Genomic DNA, 26,904 nt, shown 5'->3' with positions numbered 1-26,904 from the left:
TCACAATTAGTCACGCTATATTTAAAAAATAAAATAATTGATTCAGCAAAAAAAAAAAGAAAAGAAAAAGGGGGTTGCTCAAGACAGACCATACACGCTGTTTACACAGGTTGTTTAAACAAGTTTAGTATGGAAATAAAAAAAAACTATTCACAATATCCAGTAGCCTCATACACCTGCATATTAAACATTTTCATTTATAAAGCATTTTGAGTTAAAATACGCTACAATGTTAATTTGTGATGAGAGAATCACATTCAAAGGTTACCAAGCTAGAAAAATGTCAATAAAAGATGAAACATACTGAGAGAGGACCTAAAAAGGTAGCTGCCGTTAGAAGGAAAGAAGCTCCTGGAACACAGGACTCATTAGTTGGAGTGAACATCATTTATCCCATACAGGGAACAGGCAGAAAACACGACAGAGTGGACAATGAAATATATACAGCAAAAGACAATGTAACAATGTGAAATTGAAAAAAAAACACAACTGATTTACACACCAGAGGAATTCTAACACTGCAAAATTGTCATGCTGGCTATTATTAATATGTTGCATTTGTTTCCCCAGTTCTGCTTTTCATATTACCACCTATACTGTAACCCTAAAAATTTCATTAAAAAAGAAAAAGGGTGCATGCTAACGGGTAGCATTGGCTTGAACGACTAAATGGCGTTCAAAGAATTGGAGTGAAATAACTGTAAATGTGCTCCTAATCCACAGTTTGTTTTACTGAACATGACAGTTGTCTCCTTGCTCTGGTGACTGAGGAGTGACCGCTTCCTCGCACTCGTCAGTTTTGGAAGGAGGCAGCAACACCTTGGTGATCAGAAAAAAAAAAGAAATACATTTATTATTCTTATTAAAAAGCAAATGACAACCAGATTGCTTAAAAAAAAAAAACTTTTGAGATTTCCAGCATTAACTTGCATAGAAATTATAGAAATACATTTTATCTTTACAGATAAGGTGAAAAGTAATGTGTCCTGAAAAGATTGTAACTTTTGAATTCAAACATGTACGTAAACCACCCTGATATGTGGCTGGATTTTGGCCTGTTTGAGTGCCGCTTCTCTGATTTTGCACAGGTTGTCCACTTAGAAGTGGAAATTAAAATCAATGATTCACTCAGCCCTACCTTCATGAGATACGGTGTGTTGTCATATGAACTTTTGGCGACTCAATTCATGTGACCGTGCTTACCTTGCTGCCTAATGTCTGTTTGGCAGCCAGTCGTGGGCTGGAGCGTTTCACGGTGGTTCTCCTCATGATGAAGGGGCTGGCCTCACCCAGTGGGATGTCAGCAAAGCCTAAAAAGAAACAAATGATGATTCCACTGCCTCGACAGATGTGATGCTCAAGGCGCAGGGCATCCATACCTCTCTGGACCAACTCCGGAAGCCCCTCCGGCCTGAACTCATCCTCCTGTTCAGTACTTGTCTTTGGCGTGGTCGCAGCGTTGGCTCGGATCTTTTTGGTGAGGTTATGAAGAGCCTCCTGGGCACTGTCCTTATCGCTCATTTGTTTATGAGCCCGCTTCCCCGATGAGGAGCCCAGCGGTGATCTCTGCGGAGTAGAAGGAGCCGTGTTCTCGGTTTGGTCATCCAGATGTTTGGTAGAGGACCTCGCTGAGCGCCTGCGGCCATCGGCGGTCCCGGAATGTCTGCCGTTGTCTTTGTTGGCGGGTTTGCTGGCTATCATATATTCCAGCCTTGTTGTCAGCGTCTCGTTGGCCTCCTCCAGCTTGTGCACCGACAGCATCAGGTTGCAGTATTTGTTCATGGTGTCATCCGCCTCCTTCGTCCTCTCCTCCACAAGCTGGTCGACTTCTTTGAGTTCACCTTTGACCTCTTCCAGAGCTTTGCTGCGTGCGTCCAGGGCCGCCTTGAGCTCCTCCACCTCTTTGCCTCTTTCCAAACACTCCGCTCGCGCCTCTCGAAGGCATGACTTCAGCTCCTCCACCTCCTTCTTCCTCTCCGCTGCTTGAATTTGCAGCTGCTTATCCTCCACCTGCGCTGCTTCACTTTGCAGTCCATCTGGTAGAAAATGAGCAGGTCCATATTAAAAATGTATTGCATTTATTTATTATTTTGTGTAACATGCGGAAATCTGCAGTTTATAGTAGTCGTTTTTCATTTAAGTCTTAGATCGTTTTATGTTAATGTTTTGTTCACGTGAGATGATAAATTGTCTCCAAAGCAAATTATTGAAGGCGTTTGGTTCTTCTGACCATTAAGGACAAAATAAATCTCCTGCATGTGTTTCCAGATGGACAGTTATGCAGCTGTTGTTCCATTTCCTCTCAACATAAGCAGCTATAGATCGCCACAGCTGGGGCATTACTGCCATCTAGTGGAGATCATGGCACACAACAGGAATACAATTTAGTATTTCCTGTACATTTTTCAGTTTTAATTAGCGGGAGGGATATTCTCAGATGGTATTCCAGATTTTTTACATAGAGCCGGTGGGTCGGGAATACATGCCTGTGCAATAAAAGGGATTCACTGAAATTAAATGTAAGTCTAAACATTGGTGGACTTTGCAAGCGCGAGCGGTGTCAAATAAACAAACCTGAGCTGCTCAGTATGAGCATTTTTTCTTGCTCCAGCTGTTTGCATGTCTTCATCCAAAGGCTCAACTTGCTGTGGGTGGCGTCTCTCTCTTTGGATACACGAGCGACGCAAGACGACAGCTCGGACACCTGGACCGGAATAACGAGTTACGGGAATTAAGGAGGGAATTCGAACCACTGATAATATTGAATGAGGTCGCATTATATATTTTTGCTGTTTGTATGAACGTATATGTATAAAATAGGTGTGCGTACTTGCTCGTTGAGCTTCGAGACAGACTGCTGCTGTGTTTCCAGCTTCTCCTCCAGGGTGACAACCGTGGACTGAAGCTTCTGTTGCTCCTCTGACAGTTTCTCCTTTGCGTCTTCAACTCTTTGCTTCGCTTGTTCCAGCGCAGAAAGAGCCAAGGACAAACTATTCTTCTCTTCTTCCACGAGCGACAAGGCCGTCTGAAGCGTCTTCGTCTCCCCCTCCAGCCTGAGCCTGTCCTCCTCTATTCTCTCACTTTCCTCCTTCAGTGCAATGTTCTCCTCCTTGCGACAATGGAGCTTCTCGTTTTCCTTCTCTAGTCTTTTATTCTCATCTAGCAGTCGTCTATTTTCTCCTTGAAGCTGTTCCCTATTATCTTCCTCTTTGGCCTTTACAATATCTTCTTTCAAACCCTCAATGGCATTCATCAGATTGTTTTTTTGCCTTTCCCACTCCTCTCCATCCATCTTCCACTTCTCCAGGGAGTCCTGCAGATGTTGTCTCTCTTCCTCCTGCTCCTCCAGGAGGCTCTTCATTCTCTCTTGTGCCCTCTCCATTTCTGCGCTCTTTTCTTCAAAGGACCGCTCTCGCTGATGAGACGCGTCAAGCCGCACTTGGAGGTCGTCCACCCGCCTCGTCTGCTTCTCAGATTCCTCCCTCATCCCCCTCTCCAACTCGTCCACCCTGCACCTCTGCCTTTCCTCCTCTTCTCGATGATCCATCTCCGCCCTCTCCAGCCCTCGCCTTAATTCCTCCTTTGCGGCCTTAAGCTCCTCCAGTTCTCTGTTTTTTGTCTGCAGCTCTTGCTCCAGTTGCTCCTTCTCAGATCTTAAGTTGTCCAGAGTAGCAGAAAGCTTCAATAGATCCTCGTTGAGACCTCGCTTCTCTTCTTCCATCTGGGGGCCCGAAACAACAAGACAATCAGGTCAAAAAAATTCATTAAAAAAAAAAAAAAAAAATCAGCATTAGGCAGCACAGGCTAAAAACTTTTATAGGGCGCTCTTTAAAGTCCATAATCTTGCCCAAAACAAACAAAGCGCCTTGTAAAGCGACGTGCTAAGCATCACTCGCGACCACCAACCCATTTTACTCATTGGGCAGTTCGGAGTGCATGTTAGCACACCCTGCTGGTCAAAGTCTGAGTCATCGATGCTTCTAATTGACCGTGACTTATACATTATGTGACTATGGTGTTTGGGTGATGGTGTGGGAGAAAGCTGGACAAAAGGGCAGCTGTCCACAATGTTGTAGTCTGTCTTATAATTTATGTTATTGCAAGCAAGAAACGTCCCAGGTTTAGACAACAGACAAAAAGCCCAAAGCACAACAGCACATCTCTCTAAACAGCCATGTGATTGGCTGAGTCTAAGTGGCTCCCAAGAAGCCATTGCTATATCATTTTGTGTTATTTTTATTTATTTGGGGTATATAGATGGCATGAGAGATACATGTTTTGTGTTAATCTTATTTCTTTGTTTCATTGTTTGCTTGTATGCTGAGTTTTTTTTTTTTTGGTTTTGATTTGAAACCGTGACTCTAAGGAGTGTGGTGACCAGTGAAGTCCCTCCCCTGACGTTGTCTAGTAGCCGAGAGCAGGTGCAGACAATTGCTATCTATTAGGTTTCATTTTGGCCAAATTCCCAATAGTAGCTTTGTAAGCCCTGGAATTTGGCCAAAAGAGCTGCTTCAAACCCAAAAGGTGCACTTCCTGTTCAATTTTGGGGCTTGGTCCTGGAGACTTTTTTGTGCATCTTTGTGTTCCAGTTTTGACCATAAAATTCTGTTGACTGGTGAAACTGATGGCTGATTTTTAGGAAGCCTTGGGGCATCGTGTTCAGGACATTGCAAGATGCTTAAATAAAATGGTGAGAATTCACAACCAAACACGGCATCTTTTGTTGTAATGCACAAATAATATTTGATAGGATCTCATTGGCTTGTACGAGGCCAATGAGTGATTGTTGCTGTGTTTAGAATGAATGTGCAGTACAATACTCTACCTGTATCCTTTCCTCCTCCAGCTCAGCTTTCACGGTCTCAGCCTGTAGCAGATTGCAAGTCACAGTTAAGTGGTACAATATGATGTCTCATACTTTGTCATTAAAGAGACACTTGATCCGGCTGAAAATTGGCACTTAAATAGGTATGCATGTACTAAGAACAATAAATTATTTTCCTGATTAAAAAAAAAAATAAAATGAATTGAGCTTATTGAAAAAATAAATAAATAAAAATAAAAACATGAATTGAGCTTGTAAAAAAAAAAAAAAAAACATGAATTGAGTTTGTTGTAAAAAATAAATAAATAAATACATAAATAAATTAAAAAAAAAAAAATTAAAAAAAAAGACCATCCTGGCACAATGATTCTTTCAAGTTCTTCAAGTAGTAAATATTTGGGAGTACCTGAAGGACAGCCTCCTCGAGGTCTTGCTCGGCATCCTCCTTCTCTCGTTGCAGCGCATCAATACGGTCTTGCAGGGAGTCACACTTCCTCTGAGCGGCTACAGATGCACAAAGTCCTGGTCACGCCACTAACGATACTGCGAAGAGTGACGACGCGGCAACAAGATGCCCAGTAAGTCACCTTTGAGCAGTTCGCTCACATGCTTCTTCTTCCTCTCGTCAGATTCGATGCGAGCACGGAGCTTTTCAATGCCGCTCCGCATCTGCCGGACCTCGTCCTGTGTGGAGTTCAGTCGAGAAGCGATTTCTCCCTTTTCAAGTAAGGAAGACTCCAAAGACTGCGTCAGCTTTTGTACTTCCCCCTCCAAAGCCTTGTCAAAGAAAGAAGAGCGGAAGCATAGTTAACATTTTGAAATCATACATGTATTGGCACGCTTTCATCACTCTTCTTGTTCACCTGGATTTTGCTGAACATGTTCTCTATGTTTTGACTGGCAGACGTGTGATCGTCCTTAAACTGGTCAAGCTGCCCAATCAATTGCTCCTTCTCTCCAGTCTGCTGAGACATGGCTTCCTCCAACACTTCCATCTGCTCCAAAAGCTTGAGACAGAAAACAAATATTATTGTAGTAGTGTGACGATAAGATGGACGTTCTTTGGGATTTGGTCGATCGTATTCAAAAACAATTGTGTAATGTTTGTGCACCTGCTGTCTCTCCGCTTTCATTTTGTCTATGCAGCCTTGCAGAGCTTCATTCTCTTTCTTTCCCGCTCTGATGTCCTCCTCCAGGATGGAAATTAAAGACCTGGTGTCACAGTTCGTCTTCGCCAGCCCGTGTATTTCCTCTCTGAACCGGCCAGCGGCCTGACTCAGCTCATCTCGTTCTTCAACGCAGGAAACCAGCTCGGACCTCAGCTGGATTGTCTTAAAAGGAGTACAACATATGGTTTACAAATCGTAAACTGCATAAGAATTACATTTATTAATGGATGCCCACCTCAGAGGAGAGCGTTTCAATTTGCTGCTCCAAGCTCGAGCACGTCCTCCTCTGAGTTTCCAGCTCGTCCCCCATCTTGCCGAGCTCCTCCTGCAGGGTCTCCAGCTCACACTCCAGACCCAGGATGTGTTGCTCCAGATTGGCTTTCTCTGAGCGAACCCACTTCAGCTCGCTCTCCTGCTGGAGGAACTTCTCGTCCCAACCACCTGCACAAAAAAAAAAAGATAACATGGAACTCAATCACTGCGTTTTAATGAGTTATTGAACTACAAATAACTGGCAATGTTACCATTTCACATGAATTCACAAATTAAGAATTTTTATTGTCTGTATATTTACCTTTCGCCATTTCTAATCCCTCCACCATCTCCATAACATCATTTAGCTGGCATTTAGCCGTCTGGAGCTGCAGGGTTAAGTTTTCCCTGTCTTCCGACAGCTGAGACAACTAAATTCAAACACAGAATTGGAATCACAATTTAATAACAAATGTTATTCTCAGACCCGGAAAATATTGGTCTCTAACCCACCTGATCAGAGAGACTATTCTTCTCCTTCAAAACATTGTTCAGCTTATTCGCTGCACAGCGGGCCTCTTCTTCTGCTGCTTCAACTTTCTGTTCCAAGTTTTGAACTTGAACTTGGAGGTCTGAGGTCAACTCCTTCCTCAGTGCAAGGTCGCAGGTGAGCAGGTCAATCTCAGAGAGCAGGGCACGGACGTCCTCATCCCGCTTTGAGAGATTTTCGTGGTCATCTTCCAACTGCACAGGCTCTGTCTCTGCTAGACGGAATATCAACGCACGTTTTTATTTAACTTTTGAACGTGGTAACAATCTGTTATGTTTGAAATGTTTGTATGATTATGCAGAATTTTTTTTTTATTCGTCACCGATGGAGTGCAACAGAACAGCTTCCTGTTCAATGTGGTTGCAAGGAAGGCTCTCCTCCTGAACCTACAAGCGAGTACAAAATTCACAACCAAATTCAATGCGTTTATGAGCAACCTGGTCCTAGGAGAGCTCAAGCAGAACAATTCTTCCATACCTGATCAAATAGTTTCTCTTCAATTATCTGCATTTCGTGTCCATCGTCAATGCACGCATCTCTGTCTTCTTGCACATGTTCCTCAATCATCTCTGTTTGGTTTACATCCGGTTTGAGGATTTGTTCTGCTTCACTACAAGATTCGAGGACGATTATCTGTATGACTCCTAATAAGCGTGTATTTTGGAGTAGTTAAAATGAAATAACAGCCTACCTGGGGGACTCATCAGGCTGGACAGAGAGTTCCTCCAATTTGGGCTCATTTAGCGCCAAGGAGGCTAACGCTGGTTCCACAGTGGATTCCGCATGAACGAGGCTCGCTGCCTCGGCTGGAATTAGCATTTCAGATAAATCAATCTCAATGCGCCGTCGCTTGGGTTAAAATAAAGACCCCGTCTGATGTTATTGTCTATTTGCACTCACCATTTATGTCTTCCTCTTCAGGCTTTGTGGAGCTCAGCTTTTCTTGGGCGCTTTGTTGGTCCTGCAGTGGCGAGAGCTGCTGGATGAGCTGGTTTTGTTGGCCCACCTGCTCCAGCAACAAATCATACCGGAGCTTAAACACACTCAGCTCTTGTTGCAAGCATGACAACTCCTGATGCAGTTCAGCCTGCTCTGTTTCAAATTGCTGGTTCCTGAGACACAATCAAGATGAAATGATTATTTAAAAGAGCGCACAAACAGAGCATCGGGACCGAGCCGCACCGAGAACACTTCAACTGCTTTTAAAACGTTTAGAATTACATTTTGATTCCACACATAGGTCAGTATTTTAGCATCTAATGTAAAAAAAAAGAACAAGAAACAGCAAAAAGGCAAATTTGGAACTGCTTAAACACAAATATGCTGGGATTCTTTGAACTATAATGACCCCCCCCCCCCAAAAAAAAAGCTTTAAAAAAATCCAAATTGTGACCAAAAAAAATAGTAATATACCAGGAGAACTAATCACAATACCTGTCTCTTTTCTCCTCCTCCATCCATTTTTCTGTCTTTTCAAGCTGATCTTTGATCCTGCGATACTCCTGTTCAGAGGACCGGAGAAGGTTTTGGATACGTTCCTTTTCCTCTTGCAGAGAAGCCAGCTCATTATCACGCATCTCGATGCTTGCCTTGGACCGCTGCTTCTCGTCCATCAGCTGGGCTTCGCAGCATCGCAGCGCCGCGTTCTTCTCCATCAGCTGAACTTTGTCCTCCGCTGCTTGATTCAGCTTTTTTGTCAGCTCACCGAGTTGAGCCTCAAGTTGAGATTTCTGATCGAGAGTGGTGAGGAGGTGGGCTTTCTCTTCCGTGAGGTGCCTCAGTGTCGCTTCTGTCGTTTCTTTCGCCGCGGTCGCTTGTTGTGCCAGCGCTTCTGCTTGCTGCCTCTCCTCAGTTAAAACCTTCACGCTGGTCTGCAGGCGTTTGTTCTCATTAAGTAAGCCGTCAAGCCTGGTTCCCAACTGCTGCTTCTGAACAGTCACCTCGCTTATGTCAGTTTGTAATTGCTCTTTGTCATTACCCAATTGCTTCAGAGTTGCCTTGAGGTTATTTTTCTCCTCAAATGACACTCGGTCGTCATCGTCTTTGGTTCTAATGATCTGGTTGAGAGTGGCAACTTCAGCCGTCAAAGTGGCGACTTCATCCTCCAACTGACTGCATTTGAGAGCGTCCTCCTCCAGGCGAGTTATCTCACAACTCCTCTCCATCAGTTCCTCTCTGGCTGTCACATACTTGGTCTCCAGCATGGAGTTTTGAGACTGGACCTCCTCCAACCGTGATTCCAAAACCAAGACCTAAGAGACACATTTGGATTATAAAGTTTTGACTTATTTGTGAACCAGTTGCTGCAGGACGTATGGATGATCTCAAACTGCTATCTGATTTTTACCTGGGCTTTACTGTCCTCTAGTTGGACAACCATGTCGGACATGTGGCTTTGGTGCTGCGCCAACTCGGTCTCCAGAGACTGGATGGTCTCCTTTAGTGCCTCTATTTGACTTTCATAAGAGTTGCCGGTTGCCTCATTGTCTTCCAGATCCATCTGAAGCATCTCCAATTGGACCTATATTTAATAAATAAATAAATAAATCTGTTTTATTACAGCATATAAAACAGACTGATGCTGCGAGAGAGGTATTTAACGATGTTTATTTTTTTGTGGTTGTAATTTGCAGCATCATACGATGTGGTGTTTTTGCATGTGGCAATGCTCCGTTGTCTAGTCTGTCCCAATGAGAGTTGACAATATCAGTAATATTCTTTGTTGTTTTAATTGAGCTGTTTTTATACAAATCATTTACCTAAAGTGTATTATTTTGGGTCGTTCGATATATTTTAAAAAAAATTAATTAATTAAAAGTTCCTAAAAATGTGTAAAACGTACTATTCCATAAACGTTTAACAAACTGACAAACTAAGTATGTTTAAAATCATCCAGACTAATATAATTGAAAAAAAAAAAAAAAAGAATAATTTGATAATTCAAGTACACAAGTTATTTTACATCCACATTTTATCAACTGAATAACTGGTTAGTTGATTTATTGTAAAATAAACTATTTCACATGCACATTCAATTTAAACAAATCGTGTTAAACAATTGGAAAATAAATTATCATTGAAATTTTTAAAACAAAATTAATAAAATAAAATGGTTTTACTTTTTTTTTTTTTTTAACTTAAAAGACATGGCTCATTTGTCTGTGAAAAAAAAACAAACCTTGATTTTGTTTGTGACAATCATCTTCTCTTTCAGGAGCTCTGTCGTCTTGGCATGTTCGACTTGTGCACTGTTCAGCTTCTCGTTGAGACTCTTTATGTTTGCGTCTCTTTCCTCCAGGCCTTGTGAGGCTGCGCACAACGTTGCCTTCATGGTCTTCACTTCTGTTCGGATGTTACTCAACTCAGCTTTGGCGGCCTTCAGGGCTTTCTCTGCAGCTTCTCGCTCTTCTCGGAGGCTCTTCTCCTTGTTGAGGAAATTTTGAGCTTCCAAAGCTTGACTCTCAGATTGCTCGCTCACCTTCTGCCTGAGCTCTGTAACTTCTTTTTCCAAAGCAGAACTCAGATTGACTCTCTCGCTCAGCGAGTTCTCCAACTCAGTTTTGACTTGAGTCATGGAAGAGAGGTTCTTCTCAAGGACATCCACGTGATTTTTGAGGTCCGCATGTGAGCGGTAAACAACTTCGAGTTCACTTTTCAGCAATGGGAATTCCTCAGCTGCATCTTTGCCGGCGGCTACTTCTTCCTCTAAAGAAGATATTTGCTCCTGCAGCTTGTCGACTTTCTCAACGTGTGCATCTTTGAGGAGCTTCACAAGAGAAATATTAAATTTATTAGCATATCATATTTGAGATTATTAGCTAACCAATGACAAGACTGAAAATAATTTTTTCCACCATTACCTCTCTTTCTTTCACCATCTCACCAACATCTTTTTTCAAGTCTTCATTTTGCGCCCCCAGAGACAAAAGCCGAGCCCGGTCTTCTCCCAGAAGCCTTTCCTTCTCTGCCACTTGGGCACATACCTCCCGAAGCTCTTCCTCCATCTGTTGCATCTTTTGTGCATTTTCCGCATCCGTCTTTTTGTATTCATCCTCACGCTCAGACATCTTCTTGCTTTGTTTCTGCAGCTCTGCTACAAACTGTTCCTGGGCCTTCAGCAAATGATCCATCGAGCTGATCTGAAATATTTGGAGGCGAAACGGGGGAAATCATGAAGCATTGTGGATTTCAAAACACTAAAATTCCCAATTGCAAAACGCACCTGGTTTTTGGTGAATAGGAGCTCTTGCCGTGTTTCCTCCAGCTGGAGCTTGATTTGTGTCATCTCCTCTAGCTTCACTGCAATGCTTTCCTCACATTGTCGCAACACAGCCGCTTTCTCCTCGGACAACCTGAGTGCAATGAGCGATGAAGCGTGAATAAAGTTGCATATTGTTTGTAGAAATCTTGAATTTGGGGCCAAAACCGTTTGTGTGGAGTCAACTTCAGGTTAAACACTGCACTGCATGTGAATTTGGATTTCAGTCCTCTGATTTGACTATAGCCGGGAATCCGTGTGAGTCATATGGGACATAGGAACATTGCAAAGAAGGTCTTAAATTTTATTTCAAATATAATTTAAAAGTCTTGAATTTAACTTGCCTTAAACTGTAAGAACCATGTATGGATATGAGGTTGTATGTTCGAATTAAAGTGCAGTTTTGAACAGTCAGAATCTATTTCTATAAATACACATCTGAAAGATATTTTAATTTATTGTTCAAAATTTCAATGCAAGTACAGAGTAAAATATTGTTGAAAATTTCAAGTTAATTGCCCTTCAAAAGGATGGATTTGAATTATTAAAATATCAGTGGCATGGAAAAAAAAATAGAAAATCACCAATTGTTTATAGCGATAGTTTGTGGGAAAATATATTGTCATGTTATCCTGACAACACAATAAGTGGCCATTTGTTGCATAAGTAGAGGAATAAACATCGCGAGGAAGGGATAGAGAGAGCGGCAAAGGAATGTCTCACCTGCAACTTCTCTCTTCGTGCTCCGCAGTAGCCTGAGCAAAGGTCTCCCTCAGCTGGCGTATTTCAGTTTGGCCGAGTTCAATCAGCTGTTCTTTGGAGCGCGTCAGGTCGGAGGCTGCTCGCTGCTCTTCCTGCAGCTGAGTGATGTTCTTCTCGGCGTCCTCAGCTCGGGCAATTCCTGTTTTCAGCTGCGACTGCAGATCTTTGACCTGAATGGATCAAACGATCAGAGGCGAACCGAGCGGCGTAGTGTTACAGCAGGAAGTTTACAAAATAAAGCTACTAGTAATCATAGAAATTCACCTGTTTTTCAAGCTCGGTCACCTGTGCGCCGCTGTTTTCCAGATCTTTGCTGCGTTTCTGTTCAGCCTCAGATGATTTAGTCTGGAGCTCCTTAAACTGATGCTCCCTCTCTTCCAGCTCTGTACTCTTGATGAGGAGTTCTCCCTTCAGGCTGTCAATATGTGCTGACAGCCTGGCTTGGTTTTCCTCTGCACAACTCAACTGCCTCTACAATGCAGGATAAATTACTGGGATGAAATTTAACCACACGAAGAACAACAAAACAGGGATGTTTTTTCCTGATGTATTTGGATGGATAAATCTCAGCAATTGCGACCATTTACCTTGAGTTCTTCATTAGCCTCATTCTGAGAGCTCAGAGTGTTGTCCAATGCAGCAATTTTGTCAGTGAATTCCTTCTGCGTGGCCTCTGCGTTGTTGATGAGGCTATCCTTCTCATTTTTCCAATCCATCAAGGCTTGATGCTTTTCTGTCAACTGCTTGCACTCGTCATGACTCAGACCGAGACTTTTCTTCAGCTCTTGACCCTCTTTTACAGCTTCGGCCAACTTGTTGGTCAACTGCTCGCCTGCTTGCTTCTGTTTCTGCATTTCCTTCTGGGACCTACGTGATTGCAACAAGGTTGATTGACTTTTAACATATCGAGGAGTAACAAAGGATGGCCTTTCTTTGCGGAATATCTACCATTCGTTTTTAGTCTCAGCATCAGAAAGCGTCTTCCTTAGGTTTTCCAGCTCCAGCGTCGAAGCTTGGGACTGCTGTTCCAGTTTGCATTGAAGTCTCTTCAGCTCATCTTTTTGATTTTCACAATTTGCTGACAAACAAAACGGCAATAGCGATTTATAATAAATGAAAAATAAGCTTGCTTACCTCAAATGCATTAGTAGGCAAACTTGTGCTTAAGGGCCACGTTTCAGGCCAACCTCTTCGATGATAAATATGTGTTAATGTAATGGTAAAATAATACATTTAAATAAAAAACTCATTTTTAAAATATTTCTTATTATAGGACTTCATAATTAATGTAAAAATATTTTACATTACAAGTATAAAATGGTTTGAGATTTTATTTTTTACTTTATCAACAACAAAACATTAAGAAATATATTTATGTAATTGGATAAATGATTCACAAAAATTAATACTAAGAATACACAATCAATTTTGTTTTTTTTTAATTTCTCACCGAAATCAATACAACAAATATTACAAGTTACTTAATAATGTAAATGCTTGGTGGGCCAGATTTAAAAACTGAACAGGCTTCATGTGGATCGCGGGCTATATGCTGCTTTTCCCTGCAAGTTACCTTTGAGATCATCCAGGAGCCCTTGGGTACGTTTCAGAGTCTGGTCCAAAGTCTTCTTCTCGTCCTCCAGTTGTGACAGACGCCTGTTGCTCTGGTCTAACTGTCCAGTAGTGCTGTTCCTCTCTCGCAGGCGCTCCTGGAATCATAGGAAAATGTAAATGAGACGAGATAGGCAAATAAAATGTATGTTAATACTGCATTCCTCAATTACGTAGTTATGAACACAATCTAACGTCACCAACCAAAACAGAAAGAATTAAATTACATTTAATTCCCAGTTAGGAACAGAAAATATTTGATAACAGGATTAACCACTAGCAATCTCAAAAGTCAGGCAAAACAAAAATGGAAAACTCCAGCTAAAGTCACCTCTAGTTTCTTGCGAAGGTCCTCCTCTTTGTTCTGGCTGGCTTGGAGGCTCTGCTGTGAGCGCAGAAGCTTCTGTTTCTGCTCCTCCACCTCCCTTTCCAGCTGACTCCGCTGACAACACATCTGGAACACAGAAAGATGATGATTTGGTAATAAAAATGACACAAAGCTGAACATGGAAAATTCGGGATAAAGTAAAGTCAGGAGGAGTTACTTTCTCCAAATCAGTCTGCAGGATGTTGTTGTCCTTTTTGGACTGTTGGATCTCTTGTGTTAACTTAGTTCTGGTCTGCTCCATGTGTTGCTCCAAAGTCTGATTGGATCTTTGCAGCTGAGCTAGCTCCTACAGACAGTGACATTTATCAGGTGGTTGTCACATTTACAGGAAAAGGCCAGATGGTGGTAGGAATCTGTGATGTTGCACCTTCTGGCTGTCTCTCTCCTGGTCCTTGACCTTCTGTTCCAGGGCTCGTCTGCAGCTCTCAGCATTGTGTCGCTGACAGCTCATCTCTTCAGTAACTTGCTTCAGCTTCTGTTCGACTGACGAACACTAATAAAAAAAAAAATAAAAAAAATGCAGTGACATAGACAGCAGAAGATTTCCTCTTCTACACGGTGTAGTAGACAAAAATAAATGCAGTCATGGAAAAAAATAAAATCATATCTTACCTTGACCTCAAGCTGTTGATGTCCGTCTGTGGTCTGACGCAGCTCGTGACTCGTTTTGGCCAGGTCTCGGTCCCGCTCAGTCAGGTCTTTGCGGGCCTGGGTCAGTAGTACTTGAAGGTCCTGCAGCTTGGAGGCCTGGCTGCTAATCTCTCTCTCGTGACTGGACATGCTCCTCTCCAGCTCTGACACACGGCCACGCAGCTCTGAAACAAACATGATACTGTAAATATGCTTTTCAATCATACCACCTGTCCGATATGATAAAAGCCAAGAGAATACTTCAGTACATGTACGACTCAACTTTCATTTGAGTTGCATCAAAAGACATTATTTTCTAAAATTTTGCTACAGAAATGTACCATCAACGCACCAAAAATATAATATAAGAAGTGTCTGTATTATGAATAGTACCTTGGTTGAGGATTTTCAGTTGTTCCATTTGTTGGGATCCTCCTGGACTGGCTGCTGTTCTGGTACAGCTCATCCTCTGGCTGGGTTTGATGGGCGTTTGCTCATGTGCGTCCCAAAGAGACATGCCACGCCTCTTCAGAGGCGTCTCACTAATTTCCTGAGACTTGCGGGTGTGGGCCTGATCTTGCTGCTGCCATGGGAAAATAGAGGATCCAGCTTGGCGAACAGCAATGTCTTTGTGGCTCAAACTGGCCGACGACTGATTCAACAGCTACAAAAGAAACAAGTTAGCAGAATATACGTTGCATAGAAGACGTTGAGTGATTATGATTGGCATACTCACTTTGACCTGCAGGACTTTGAGTTCATTCTCCAGCTTTTTTCTTTCTTCTACTTCCTGGTTGTATTTCTCTTGAAGATCCTCTAGTTTGTTATCTGTAGCAAATAAACACGTTTGATGTCAGATTTGTGATACATGTTTTTGCCGGTAGAGCAATATATTTATTAAAACTTAAAAAGTTAGGTTGGGCAGGTTTGGAGCAGCGGGATACCTTGGTGTCTGTAAGATGAAACTGGAGTGGGGAAACTCTTCTGTGGAGTAACAAATGGTTGCAGCTCCGAGGAGGATGACAAGGAAGAAGAGCCAGCAGGTGTCGAACGATCCAGTTCATTTTTGTACCTGAAAGACAAAACAAGATTTTATTTGACGGTGCCTGGTGAGCGAAGCATTTTCACGGGAGTGTCATTTCAGTCATCAAGAACACAACTCACTTCTTAAGCTCTTGCTCTAGTCGTTCAATGGTCTTTCTGCAAGTGTTCAGCTGGCCCTCCAGATATCTCACCTTGATTAAAACAAAGCAATTACATAGTTCACGTTTCCATTTTGATTTGAGATGTGCCCCATTGGACATTTGGTACGATTTTAATTTGAGTCACAGTTGAATATAGAATAGAAAACTTAAATATGAAATTCATACAAAGACATTTACACAAACGCATAAAGAAGGTGCTGGTGTGGTGACTTCTGATTGATATTATTAATAAAACTTTATTTATATAGTGCACTTCACAACAGCAGTCTCATGTGCGGTCGTAAGTCAAAGAATAAAAACGCGTCGGAAAAACGAAAAGTGCCTGATAATTAAACCAATTTAGAATTGTTTTAAAATCAAAACTCACCTGCTGCTCTTTGACCCCCAGATCATGTACAACTTTTTGACGAGCTTTCTCTACAGAATCACATGACTCTACTAAAGACTGGTTCTCTCTTTTCAAAGCAGATGCTTCATTGCGTTCACTGTCCACCTGTAAAAATCAAACAAATACTGTACAATCGATCATTTATTTTCCCCTTGGTGCAGTTTCCATTTAAATGCAGCCATGCAACTTCCAATTTCTCCCAACTTGTTACAGTTTAGAATGCAGCCATAATACCTTCTTGACCACTGACCTTTTGTTTCTGCTTCTGTAGGGCTGCTTCCAGAGAGTCAAGCTGGAATTGTTTTTGAGTTCTCTCCTTTTTCACTTTATCCAGCTGGACTTCCATCTCCTGGATCTTCTGCAGGGCCTTCGCTGGAAGTCCATCCTTCCACTCCTCCACAGCCCAGCTCATGGTCGATCACCTGACCAAACATCATAGACAAGCTGGGTTAGAGTATGAACAAGACATATGGACAAAAGAATTCAGACATCCAGTTATTATACCCACAGGCGGTGAAAATCTATATTACTTGCATTTTGGTGCGGAGGGGTGTAACTGTAGTATCTGTGTGTGCTGTCAAAAGTCTTGAAATTATTCCCAGTGGGCATCTGACATAAAAATCATTCAATTGATGTCATATTAATGTTGAATTTACATCAGATGCTCACTGGGTTAGTACTAGTAGGAGACAAATGGACGAACGCACCATGTTTATGTGAAATATTGTGAATTGTTAAACCAAGGTTAATTGTTGCCTGGATAAGCGGTGTTGTTTTTTGGTTGTAAGAAGGATTCTGATAGTTGATGAAGGCAAATGGCAACTAACGTACTAACGAGCTGACCGTTAGCTTCGGGAGTAGTCTGTCGTTAACTGTGGAATCAATTTACAAGATAACTTCACTCTAAAAGTATTGAAATGGCACTGAGGGAAACATTGGGCAACGCGGTTAATTACGTTGGCACAACAAGGGGTTCACCCAAAAGTAAATAAGAAAACTTACTTCGGCACGATGCTTCTCGCCGACGATTGTGGACGATTCTCTTTGAAAGTTCAAATTCCCCAAATAACAAACCGCGATTCATACAGTTCGACGCTCATTGGCTACAGCTCCTGACGTATAATGAACAGCGCACATGATTGGTTTAAATCAGTCACCGTTTGACAGTGCCATCACGTGGCGATGCGTAGTATTGTATGTGCACGCAACAAATAATGAAACAATGCCAGGATTCTCACAGCAACATTTCTTTTCGTTCTTCAAATGTAATCCATTGGTTAGTATTTACATATTTTTTATATAGTCAAGATATGAATACAATGTTGAATTTTATTTTACTTTACTGTATCTTTATCAATATCATGCTTATCCTCACGAGGGTCGCGGGCATGATGCCAGCAGTCTTTGAGCAGCAGGTGCCGGTGAAGTACACCTTGAACTGGTTGCCAGACAATCGCAAGACACATATTGACAAACAACAATCATTCACACACACACAATCGCACCTAGGGACAATATAGCGTTTCCAATTAATCTATGCATGTTTTTGGAAGGTGAGAAGAACACAGAGTACGGGGAGAACATGCAAATTCCTCACATGAAGATCAATGGGATCACAAAACATTATAAGGCAAATGCTGTGTTACTGCTCCCAAAAAAAACACCTGATTGTAAATGAGGGCCATAATGCTATTTATTGGAATTCATCACAGAGTACAGAAATAGATTTTGTATGAGTGCATTTCATATGTACTAGAACCATTCATGCCTGACAAAGTAGCAGTTTGTTAAATGAAACCAAAAAGAGTTTTTGCATGCAAAATGTACAGCATATTGTTTAGTCTCAGTTTCTGACATCACTGGGAAAAGAGGAGCAATTTTCTGAATGATGCTTTATCAGCAACAGCCCTTGAATGTAACTTCTGCAAAACAGGACAGCTCATCATGTCATACCTGAACTGACAGACCAGAGAGCCAAATGTTACCTGTGTGCCTAAATTGCAACAGACGGTGACACTTCTTGACAAGAGGTAAGCTGGACCCACGGTTGAAAGGAAAAGTGGAAAGGCTACAGATGCATACTGGCAGTGCACGAGGAAAAATCAATCAAAAGACTGAAATAAAACTGTAAAATTTGACACAAATGACATCTTGTTTTCCCATTTGAGTGGGTAAAGCAAAAGATCCTCTGTATTGCAGTCACAAAAAAAAAATTATAAAAACACTCCTTCAAAGTTAAGAATTAAACTGCATGCTTGCATTCCAAGCCAATAACTCAACTCGATTGTTAAAAAGCATGCAAACAATAGATGACAAAAAAAAATGACATCCTGGTTGAATATTCACGCTTCATAAATATTTAGAGGGAGAAAAATAAATATTAAATACTGCTTGTTGTGACATGGCAACCTTGCCAGTGCAACGAGATTTTTTTCAAGCCTCAGCATATATTTTAAATATCGTATATGATACGGTATTTTTCAAAGATGAAGCTCCGTTTTTTTTTTTCTTAGGAAGTGTTGCCCATCATTGCGTAATGCAAGTGTACTTAATCTGTTTGATGAATGACCACTTAGAACAAACAGTGCACTAAAACCCATGGTGCTTTGTTAACAAGCCACATACAAAAAACTCTAAATTATAAAACATGCATGTCTTTTTAACTCAAACATGACAGACAAGCCAAACACATACTGACCCAGGAACAATTGTTTGCATTTTCTCTTTTGTTGCTACAGATGATGTATGCTCAGTCTTTAGATTACAATTCAAACAAGAAGCAAGAAACACTGATGCTTGGTAATTGATAACATTTTTAAACGGAATACAAAGATGTGAAATCGGTAATCGCACATCTGCTGCATTTTGAAAAATCAGGATTGCGTAAAGTTCAGTCGAGACAAGAGACATCTTTGTTTTGTCCAGAAGGCATCTTGCAAGGCAGAGTCAAATTCCTCTCTTGTTATTAAACGATTCTGAAATAAAAACCCCAACAGGCCCATGATGGGCAAAAAATGAAATCTTTGGAAATAATTCTCCTTTTTGAATGTGCCATTAACAAGACAGCAGATGAAGGTGCTTGTCGTCATCCCCAGCCGAAATTTGAAGAGATGACAGTATATCCCTTCCGGAGGAGGACAAAGGATTTATTGAAAAAAGATGCATGCCATGCAGTCAAGGTGTGTGCTTTCCTCTCCTCATTTCTTCATTTTCATTTTATTTCTGCTCCTCAATTTCCCGTTTGACTTCCGCAACATAATGGTGATCTTTCCCGTGAGCCACCTCCATGATGGCCACAGCCTGCACACAAGAAAAAGTGACACTCACGTGTTGCTTTTTTTCCTGCTCTCTCGATCATTTATTTCCAATGGTACTTTTTAAAATTTAATTCTTAACGCATTAGACCACCAGACCAGAGTGTGTTATAATACCTTCTTCAGAGCTTTGACTCCTTGCGTTGTCTTCTCCAGCCCCAAATACAAGCGACCCAGCTTCAGATACATGGACGCCACATTCAGAGAGTAGGCTGGGTAGTGCACACTGCAGAGAAAGCCATGTTAGAAAAATCTATGGCCACTTCATTAGGTACACTTGCACACACTGCCTTCATGCATGCTCTGTTTTGATCGACACTGTCAAAGGGTCCATTTAAGTAGCCGTATGATAGAAAGCAAGATTTTCGAGAGAGAGAGAGAGAAAGAAAGTGAGAGAGAAAGAGAGAGAGCGAGAGAGAGAGCAAGAGAGCGAGAGAACGAGCGCGAGATCGAGAGAGTGAGAGAGAGCGAGAAAGAGAGAGCGAGAGAGAGAGAGCGAGAGCGAGAGCACGAATAAACCAGTTTTTCATTTGATAATTGGCCCAATGCCAAATATCGGCCCCGATAATCGGCCGCCTTAAACTCATTTATTGTCTTCATAAAGGCTAGCATTTTGACACAGCTCCTGTATTGATCTCATTGGAATACACTTGTGTACCTAATTGTCGTGACTAGTGCATCCAAGGTAAATGTGAAGGAATAAAAATTAGGAACAGTAATAATTCCCAAAAGTGTTTATACCTGTATGGCTGTATGATCTTCTCCCCGTAGTTCATAGCTCCGTCCCAGTCCTGCATGTAGAGGCAGACGCCCATGGCCTGATACATCATGTGCAGCATGTAAACATTAGTGTCTGCAAATATGGCACCCATCTTCTCCTGGCTGAGTTCGCACATCTCCAACAGCTCGCTCGGGCGTGCGAGAGAGTCAAGGGGTCACAAGTGAAGTTAACGGACTTACTTTAGACCAAAAAGAAAAACTCTGAGGATGAGGGAAAGGATATTCTTGTAATGTTTTGCTCTCCTGAATTCCTCAATGACATTTTTGGCGTATCGGACCATGGCTCGGATTTCCTCTGGCTCAGGTGCTCCGGAGCTCAGCTTCCGGATTTCCATCTTCTCTTTGTCCTATGAAGAAAGAGAGAGAGAGAGAAACATGACTTCATATCATGGAATGTTCTTCCTAATAGCTTCTGAATGAAACAAAAAAGAAATCTGCAGTGCTTTGTGTAATAACACAGTAATTTCACATGGTGGGAATAAAAATCCACATTTATTATGTGTATACAAATTTTACACATCCCTGTTCAAATGCTAAGTTCTTGGAACATAAAAAAATGAATGATTAATAATTGCAAATCTTTTTCCACCATTATTGTGCCCTGAGCCACATTATCTCAGTTGTGTTGTTGTTTATCACCCAGGCCAGAAAAAGTTCAATTTCTATATAGCCTAATTGAATTGTGGAAGTTACAGGTCCCCTTAATGGTGGAAAAGGTTTTGAAATTCTCCATCTTATATATCATATAAATGTATGTGTGTGTGTGTGTGTGTGTGCATTCGTACCTTTGACTTGGTCGTGCACTCTGTACACTGGCATGTGAAGAAGTAGGAATCTAATAACCTTTCCTTGCGGTCCTCTGTAGGGTACAGCAAGTCGATATAACTGTTAAAGACCTAAGGAAGGAAAACAAACAACTCTAGCTCACCTGGATTTGGAATAAAAGCGATGACGTACACGTGTGAGGAGATGCCTACCTCCTCACCAGGGTTGATCTCCTTCACAGCTCTTACTTCTGCCACTGTGCCTTTGTAGGTGACAATGACATTTGGACTGCAGCTGTGGTTCATCAGTGCTACACTGGAAGGAATCACATCAGTCTATTAATTGATTTCATTCTGATGCATGCAGTAAAAATCTCCATGAGCGCTTTCATACGTTAAAGAAAACATCACTTGGACTTTTTTTCAGTTATCAGGTATTGCTGTCAAATATAAAACTCAAATTCATTCAGACTAGACAAAACATGAAGAAGCCGTCATCAGAAGCAGTCTGAATGACAAGCATAGCATATGGAGGGTGTCAAGTTGTGTAAGAAAAAAAAATATATACTATATATATATATATTTTTTTTAAGATTCTGATGTCGCAGATTAACTCTGATTAGAGGATGACAGTGTACTTACTCTGGAAAAACAGCTGATCCCAAATGTGAGAGCTCCTCATCCTCGATTGTGAAACCATTGCAATTAACCTGCACACAAAAAGTAACAGCAACAGACGGAAAAAAAATAAAAATAAAATGTAAAAAAAAAAAAAAAACATTAAAAAAATATTGCACCATCAATTTAGGTAACCCGGCAAGAGAAATGCAACATTGTTCCAGTATACTGTATGTACGAGCAAATTAGTTAGCAAACCTGTGCAAAGAGCTCAGTGAGCGCCTGATCATCCGGGATGTTGCTGATATGTTTGGCGTAAAAGTGGTGCAGGGCGGCGATGTCGGTTTGGTTCATTTCATCCTTCTCGCTGTCCATTTTGTCTAAATCTGGAAAAGAAATTAAAAAGGAAGAATATGGATGGATTGATTTTTTTGGGGGTTATTGTCACATCACCATCACTGAATGTACCTACAAATTAAAATATTTAAAAAATAAAGACAAGGAAATGTAGATGCGTTTGTGCTCCAAAAACAACCAGTATCATAGCAGCTTTCCGATCATGTGTCGTTAGATTGATAAAATGGGACATCGTTCAGTCCCACAAATGCAAACATGTGGCAGCAAGTCTCCACTTGAAAACAAAAACTGAACACCTTCCTACCGAAAATAAATAAATAAATAAATTCCTGTGAGCGCATGCTCACAATCATTGATTACCTCGCTCGAGGGCACAGTACGAGGAACGTTTTGCGGAGAACACGAAATTACAGTATTAGGAGTCTTGGGATTTAAGTCCCAGTGTGCGGCAAAATTGGAGTGAAAGAAAGCGAGAGAAAGAGAACCGGAGGCTACAGTGGTGTCACAAATAGACACACTGCTAACACAATTTGACTGTGTAACTAATATTGCTTGGAGATGTAACTAAGGACACACACGCTATTGGAGGAAGTAATTTTATACTGCTGCTAAATGTAAGTAGGTTATGAAGAAGTATGCTATTCTAGATAATTGAATTACCCACGCCTAGAGGTATGGGTATCATTACAAAAAAGAAAAAATGACCAAAATGATTACCAAAAGGATTTTTTTGAAGCTTTGTGGTGGTTTCTATGGCAACGCATAAGTACAGCCATACTCACGTGCTTCAAACTCTTTGAGCAGAAGTAGTCTTTCTGATGGCGTGCGCTCTGTTGTGACTCTCTGGAAACATGACATGAATTCAAAAGCAAAAAAAAAAAAAAACACAATAATTAAAAACCAGCTTCGTTGTAAGAAAACAGTTTGCTGTGAGATGATTTGGAAAAACATTTTCAATGACATGCAGCGGCTTGCAATAACACCTGGAGAGCAATTGTGATTTTATGAGTAGTTTAATTCTCCAAGGAGGTTTATTTTATCCATTTTTACTCACTGTATTTTGTATTTAGCATGCAGCGTTAACGTAACATCTGTAGTCCTACTTATATATTCACCAGACTCTTATGTTCATCTTCATCTCTTATTTCTTCTTTGTCTCTAATCTATTGTATGTGCTCAATATACTCAGTGCCCAATCAAGTTCGACGAGAGACACCTCACAAAATGAGTAGCAAGACTATCAGAAAAACATGCAGTTAGATGAGAAAATGTCGGTTGGTAAATTCAAATTATTACTATAAAAAGGGTTACATTTGAGGAAAACGTCTGCTTTGTTTAAGAAAAGTTTCATGTGCGCTTAGCGTTGGGGTCCCGTTATATAATTGTTCTTTGCTGAACAGCTAAATTCCACTCTACCTGTTTCATGATGATTCTGGCCACCAGTCTGACCGTCTCTGAGGGACACCAGTTCTCCCCATAGGCACACATGGCAACACACTCCAGCTTGTGCATGGGCCAATCCCCTCTCTGTGTGCATACAGACATACAATAAGCAACGGTCAACTAAATAAACATGTACAACAAGTAATCTCACTTACCTGGCAGTCAATGTTGCAATAGTAGGCCTGTTTACATTTGCCACACTTAAAAAGGTCTTCTTTTCTGTAATAAATACACATTGTTGATGTGGTGAGGGGAGTGTGTAATATATATATTATTACACATGTGCACTGACATTGCTTATAGACAGAACAGAACTAAGTTGACATTTGATATGTATTTTATTGTAAAATGAAAAAAAACCACTTAAAACATATCTTTAAAGTCTTTCTTTTGCATCTCTTTCAGTATTGTGTGTGTGTGTGGGGGGGGGGGGGTTTCAACTGAATAGAATGAAGCAAATGTACAACACATGCACCCCATGGCCTTCTCTTCACCACCACTACTGGGACACATGGGCGGCTATATTTAGCACTCTAACCTTTCACTGCTCCACAAACCTTCATGTAGCATGTGTACAATATGCAATGCGTAATTAAAAAAGAAAAAGAATAATTAAAAGACAATACTGTAGTTTAGAACTGAAATGAATGTTACCCCTGTTTTTCCTTCTTTTGACTAGGACCACACCTAAAGCACTTTTTTTTTTTTTTTACACGCCGCCTAGTAAAGGAGGTTTTTCCAGCAAACACCTTCGCTCAAATAACTCTATTTTTAAAAAAAGTGTCATAACTAAGACTTTAAAGTTAAACTCACACATTCTATCTATGCTGCAATGTGTCTGTAAATACAGTTGGAAGTCCACAGTGACCATGTTCAATGGAAACATGTTCATAGGCAGTCTAAGTTGAAGGAATTGAAATGAAACCAAATGTTCATTAAGAGTGGTTTCGACCTAATAGAAATTGTCAAGTCGAGTAGGTCGGGTTAGCTGGTGAGTGAAATCAAAGGAGTTTTTAATTGGTCAAACCACGCGTGATTGAACGCCTCAACTTGACTGATCGCTCCATTGCCTTAGCGATCGTTCATTTTTCACAGTAACAACAAAAACCATCCGCAGCAATAAATGTTGATTTAATACACTGCAATGACCTATTTAATTGAGCTAGGTTGGCGTTCGGAGGTTTAAACGCCAGCCTAGCCTAAGCGACAAAATGGACACATGGCCATAACTTTAAAAGAAAGCACTAATTTTAAATAAATGAAAAAATATATTAAAGAGTTGGGAAAGCGTTGTGTTACCTGGTGAAGCAGTGTTCGCAGTGCGCACCTCGCTCGCTTTCGGTCAGCACGTACGAGTAAGCTGGGCAGGCGAACACCAGCTCCCCCACCGCGAAGTGCCTCAATGCCCGCAGACCTCGGCCCATGTCCGGGCTAAGGAAGCGATCGGTCCCCTCGATGCCTTCGTTCTTCATGCTTCCTTGTACGCGGTTATCCCGTGTTTGTTCTTTGCTACCTACTTGACCGGGATCAGCTTCTGGCTTGTGGGATAACTTCTTCTTCTACGGTGCAATGCGTACACCGGTGCTGCGCTCATCCTCCACGCCCTCCTGGTGGACACATGACAACGCAACATAATTATTTATCTCACTTATTTATCCAAGTACGAGTACTTTAAAGGCACTGTACAAGCAAAAAAAAAGCCGGCGTTCACTTCATTGTCTTATAGCTTGATTGTGTTTACTATTATGGCCTAAAATTTAAAATTAATACATTTTTGAAAATAAGATTTCAATCAATGGCTCTTTCAGTATGAGAGACATTTACACCTACTGTATACGACTGAGGCGGCATGAAAAAAATGCTTAATAGAAAAAAAAATTCCAAGTGTCGATCATTATTGAAATGTTATCAAAATGACATATAGATAATGAATAGTAAAAGGCTTAATCAACTGCACCTGCCTTTGAGTATTTAATACAAAGAAAGCACAAAAAAATAGTGCTGGGTCATACCGCCTCCTGCGGGATCAGGAGGTCAATATCGAAAAAACACTGTAGCCAATGTGTACCTTTTAGGCGCTCTAGGTATACAAATCAGTGAAGTTTTAACAATTCGGGATTCATACAGAATGAGAACTTGACTTTATGGAAAGGGAATGCGTTATCATTAAATATGTTGGTGTTATGAAAGACGAAAACCACAAGAAATGTGAGAAATATATATATATATATATATATATATATATATATATATATATATATATATATATATATATATATATATATATATATATATATATAGTAATTTTATGATGTGTCAACCATCATGTCAAGACCTAGTGGAAAGAAACCAGCAGGAAATGAGCGACATGCAAAAGTCCTATTACAAAAAGAGATTCACACCAAAACACTAGACTCTGTTCAAAAATGTTTTTATAGAAATGCATTTATTTAAGTTAATCATTTCTCCTCATTCAAAGTTTGCAGTGTCTATTAAAGAGGGAACAGTTAGAAGCGCTGCACAGTGTGACAAAAACAAAACCTGCTAGCAACCTGGGGCAGAGTACACTGTTCATATATGTACATAATGTACACACATTAGGATGTTGGTATATACAAAAATATCCACTTTTACACATGGGACCACAAAGCATCAAGCATAAAGTTCTTGTTCTTTAATTATTATTTTTTTAACGGTTGTGGAGAATTCAAGCATGTGACACGCGTCCTGACCTAATGTCACATTTTGATACCTAAAGCCTGGTCAATTAAAACTGATGCTAATATAATAATTAAGATTAGCAATAATTATGCAAATAAAAATGACAATTGAATCAAACTTGAATTTTTTACACCTTTCTCTTGTTCACACGATTGCATTCAATCACGCGTCACTTTCAAATCATGACGCATGCTTTGGATGTTCTTGTCACAAATATTAAGACATTAAATCAGGAAGCTGAGAGGTTTATACCCTGTGAAAAACATATCCTGTTATGCCGTTTTCGTTCTTCCTCACACAGAAACAACAACAAAAAACTTTGGCACAGTGTGCTATAGATGCAAACATTCAATCATCTAATCATTGGGAGTGTGTTGTCGTTTTTAAATGAATGGCATTGGGTTAAAAAAGAACAACAGACTGTGTTGCCATGGTAACGCATATGTGATGTTGGGTTCCAGTCGACTGAGCAGAGACAACAGTTCATAAAGCAACAGCTACTAATAAAGAGGTGGCCTGAAACTTTTTGGTGCCGCATCATAGGTTTTTCTTAAGAAGGCCCATTTCAGTTCTGAAAAAAAAAACTTTGAGGTCCACATTATTTTTATCAAAAAAATACGAGGCATTCAAATATATTTGTTTTCAGAACTGCATGGTGGACCGGATTACATCCTCTCGTGGGCTGGCCGAAGCCCACGGGATGCAGGTTCCCCACCGGGTTTAGAAAATGCCGTTTTCAACTCTTCCAGTTGCTACTGTGTGGCAGTAGAGGGCGCTGTAAACCAACCAAATATTTTCAATTCTTCAGCAAGGATTCTATAAATTACTATGACAACAATGACGTGATTCGAAGAAATCTGCACAATACT

At 40.9% G+C, this 26,904-nt stretch overlaps 2 protein-coding genes across 3 annotated transcripts; both read right to left on the bottom strand.

The window, feature by feature from the left end:
• Positions 1-111: 111 nt before the first annotated feature.
• Positions 112-17,115, bottom strand: cenpf (centromere protein F). 2 transcript variants are annotated; one of them, XM_088297038.1, is made up of 38 exons: positions 17,041-17,115; positions 16,289-16,460; positions 16,018-16,143; positions 15,610-15,680; positions 15,390-15,517; positions 15,182-15,273; positions 14,839-15,109; positions 14,428-14,630; positions 14,183-14,308; positions 13,973-14,101; positions 13,759-13,881; positions 13,390-13,525; positions 12,765-12,894; positions 12,404-12,683; positions 12,081-12,287; positions 11,778-11,986; positions 11,019-11,148; positions 10,657-10,935; positions 9,975-10,562; positions 9,144-9,317; positions 8,231-9,048; positions 7,697-7,908; positions 7,488-7,602; positions 7,274-7,406; positions 7,119-7,182; positions 6,760-7,010; positions 6,569-6,677; positions 6,230-6,435; positions 5,938-6,156; positions 5,689-5,832; positions 5,413-5,602; positions 5,232-5,329; positions 4,826-4,867; positions 2,831-3,721; positions 2,575-2,704; positions 1,380-2,036; positions 1,204-1,310; positions 112-819 (listed from the first exon to the last, which is right to left on the bottom strand). In XM_088297038.1, exons 2-38 carry the CDS (start codon positions 16,448-16,450, stop codon positions 730-732), a joined length of 8,040 nt encoding a protein of 2,679 aa, XP_088153164.1. In that variant the 5' UTR covers positions 16,451-16,460; positions 17,041-17,115; the 3' UTR covers positions 112-729. The 2 variants fall into 2 exon arrangements, with proteins under 2 accessions (XP_088153164.1, XP_088153165.1); XM_088297039.1 differs by having other exon boundaries at positions 6,760-7,007.
• A 1,508-nt stretch (positions 17,116-18,623) lies between these two features.
• Positions 18,624-24,924, bottom strand: smyd2a (SET and MYND domain containing 2a). Its single transcript, XM_088297201.1, has 12 exons — positions 24,614-24,924; positions 23,470-23,533; positions 23,288-23,398; positions 22,654-22,714; positions 21,773-21,900; positions 21,539-21,606; positions 21,110-21,212; positions 20,918-21,028; positions 20,356-20,479; positions 20,094-20,268; positions 19,470-19,578; positions 18,624-19,338 (listed from the first exon to the last, which is right to left on the bottom strand). The coding sequence occupies exons 1-12, from the start codon at positions 24,784-24,786 to the stop codon at positions 19,255-19,257; spliced, it is 1,311 nt and encodes a 436-aa protein (XP_088153327.1). The 5' UTR covers positions 24,787-24,924; the 3' UTR covers positions 18,624-19,254.
• Between the last annotated feature and the right edge of the window lie 1,980 nt (positions 24,925-26,904).

This window comes from Idiotropiscis lumnitzeri, chromosome 5 (genome assembly GCF_059441095.1).
Source record: "Idiotropiscis lumnitzeri isolate Australia: NSW breed Sydney's pygmy pipehorse chromosome 5, RoL_Ilum_1.0, whole genome shotgun sequence".
Lineage (NCBI taxonomy): Eukaryota > Metazoa > Chordata > Actinopteri > Syngnathiformes > Syngnathidae > Idiotropiscis > Idiotropiscis lumnitzeri.
This window is presented reverse-complemented; position numbering and strand designations above follow the sequence as displayed.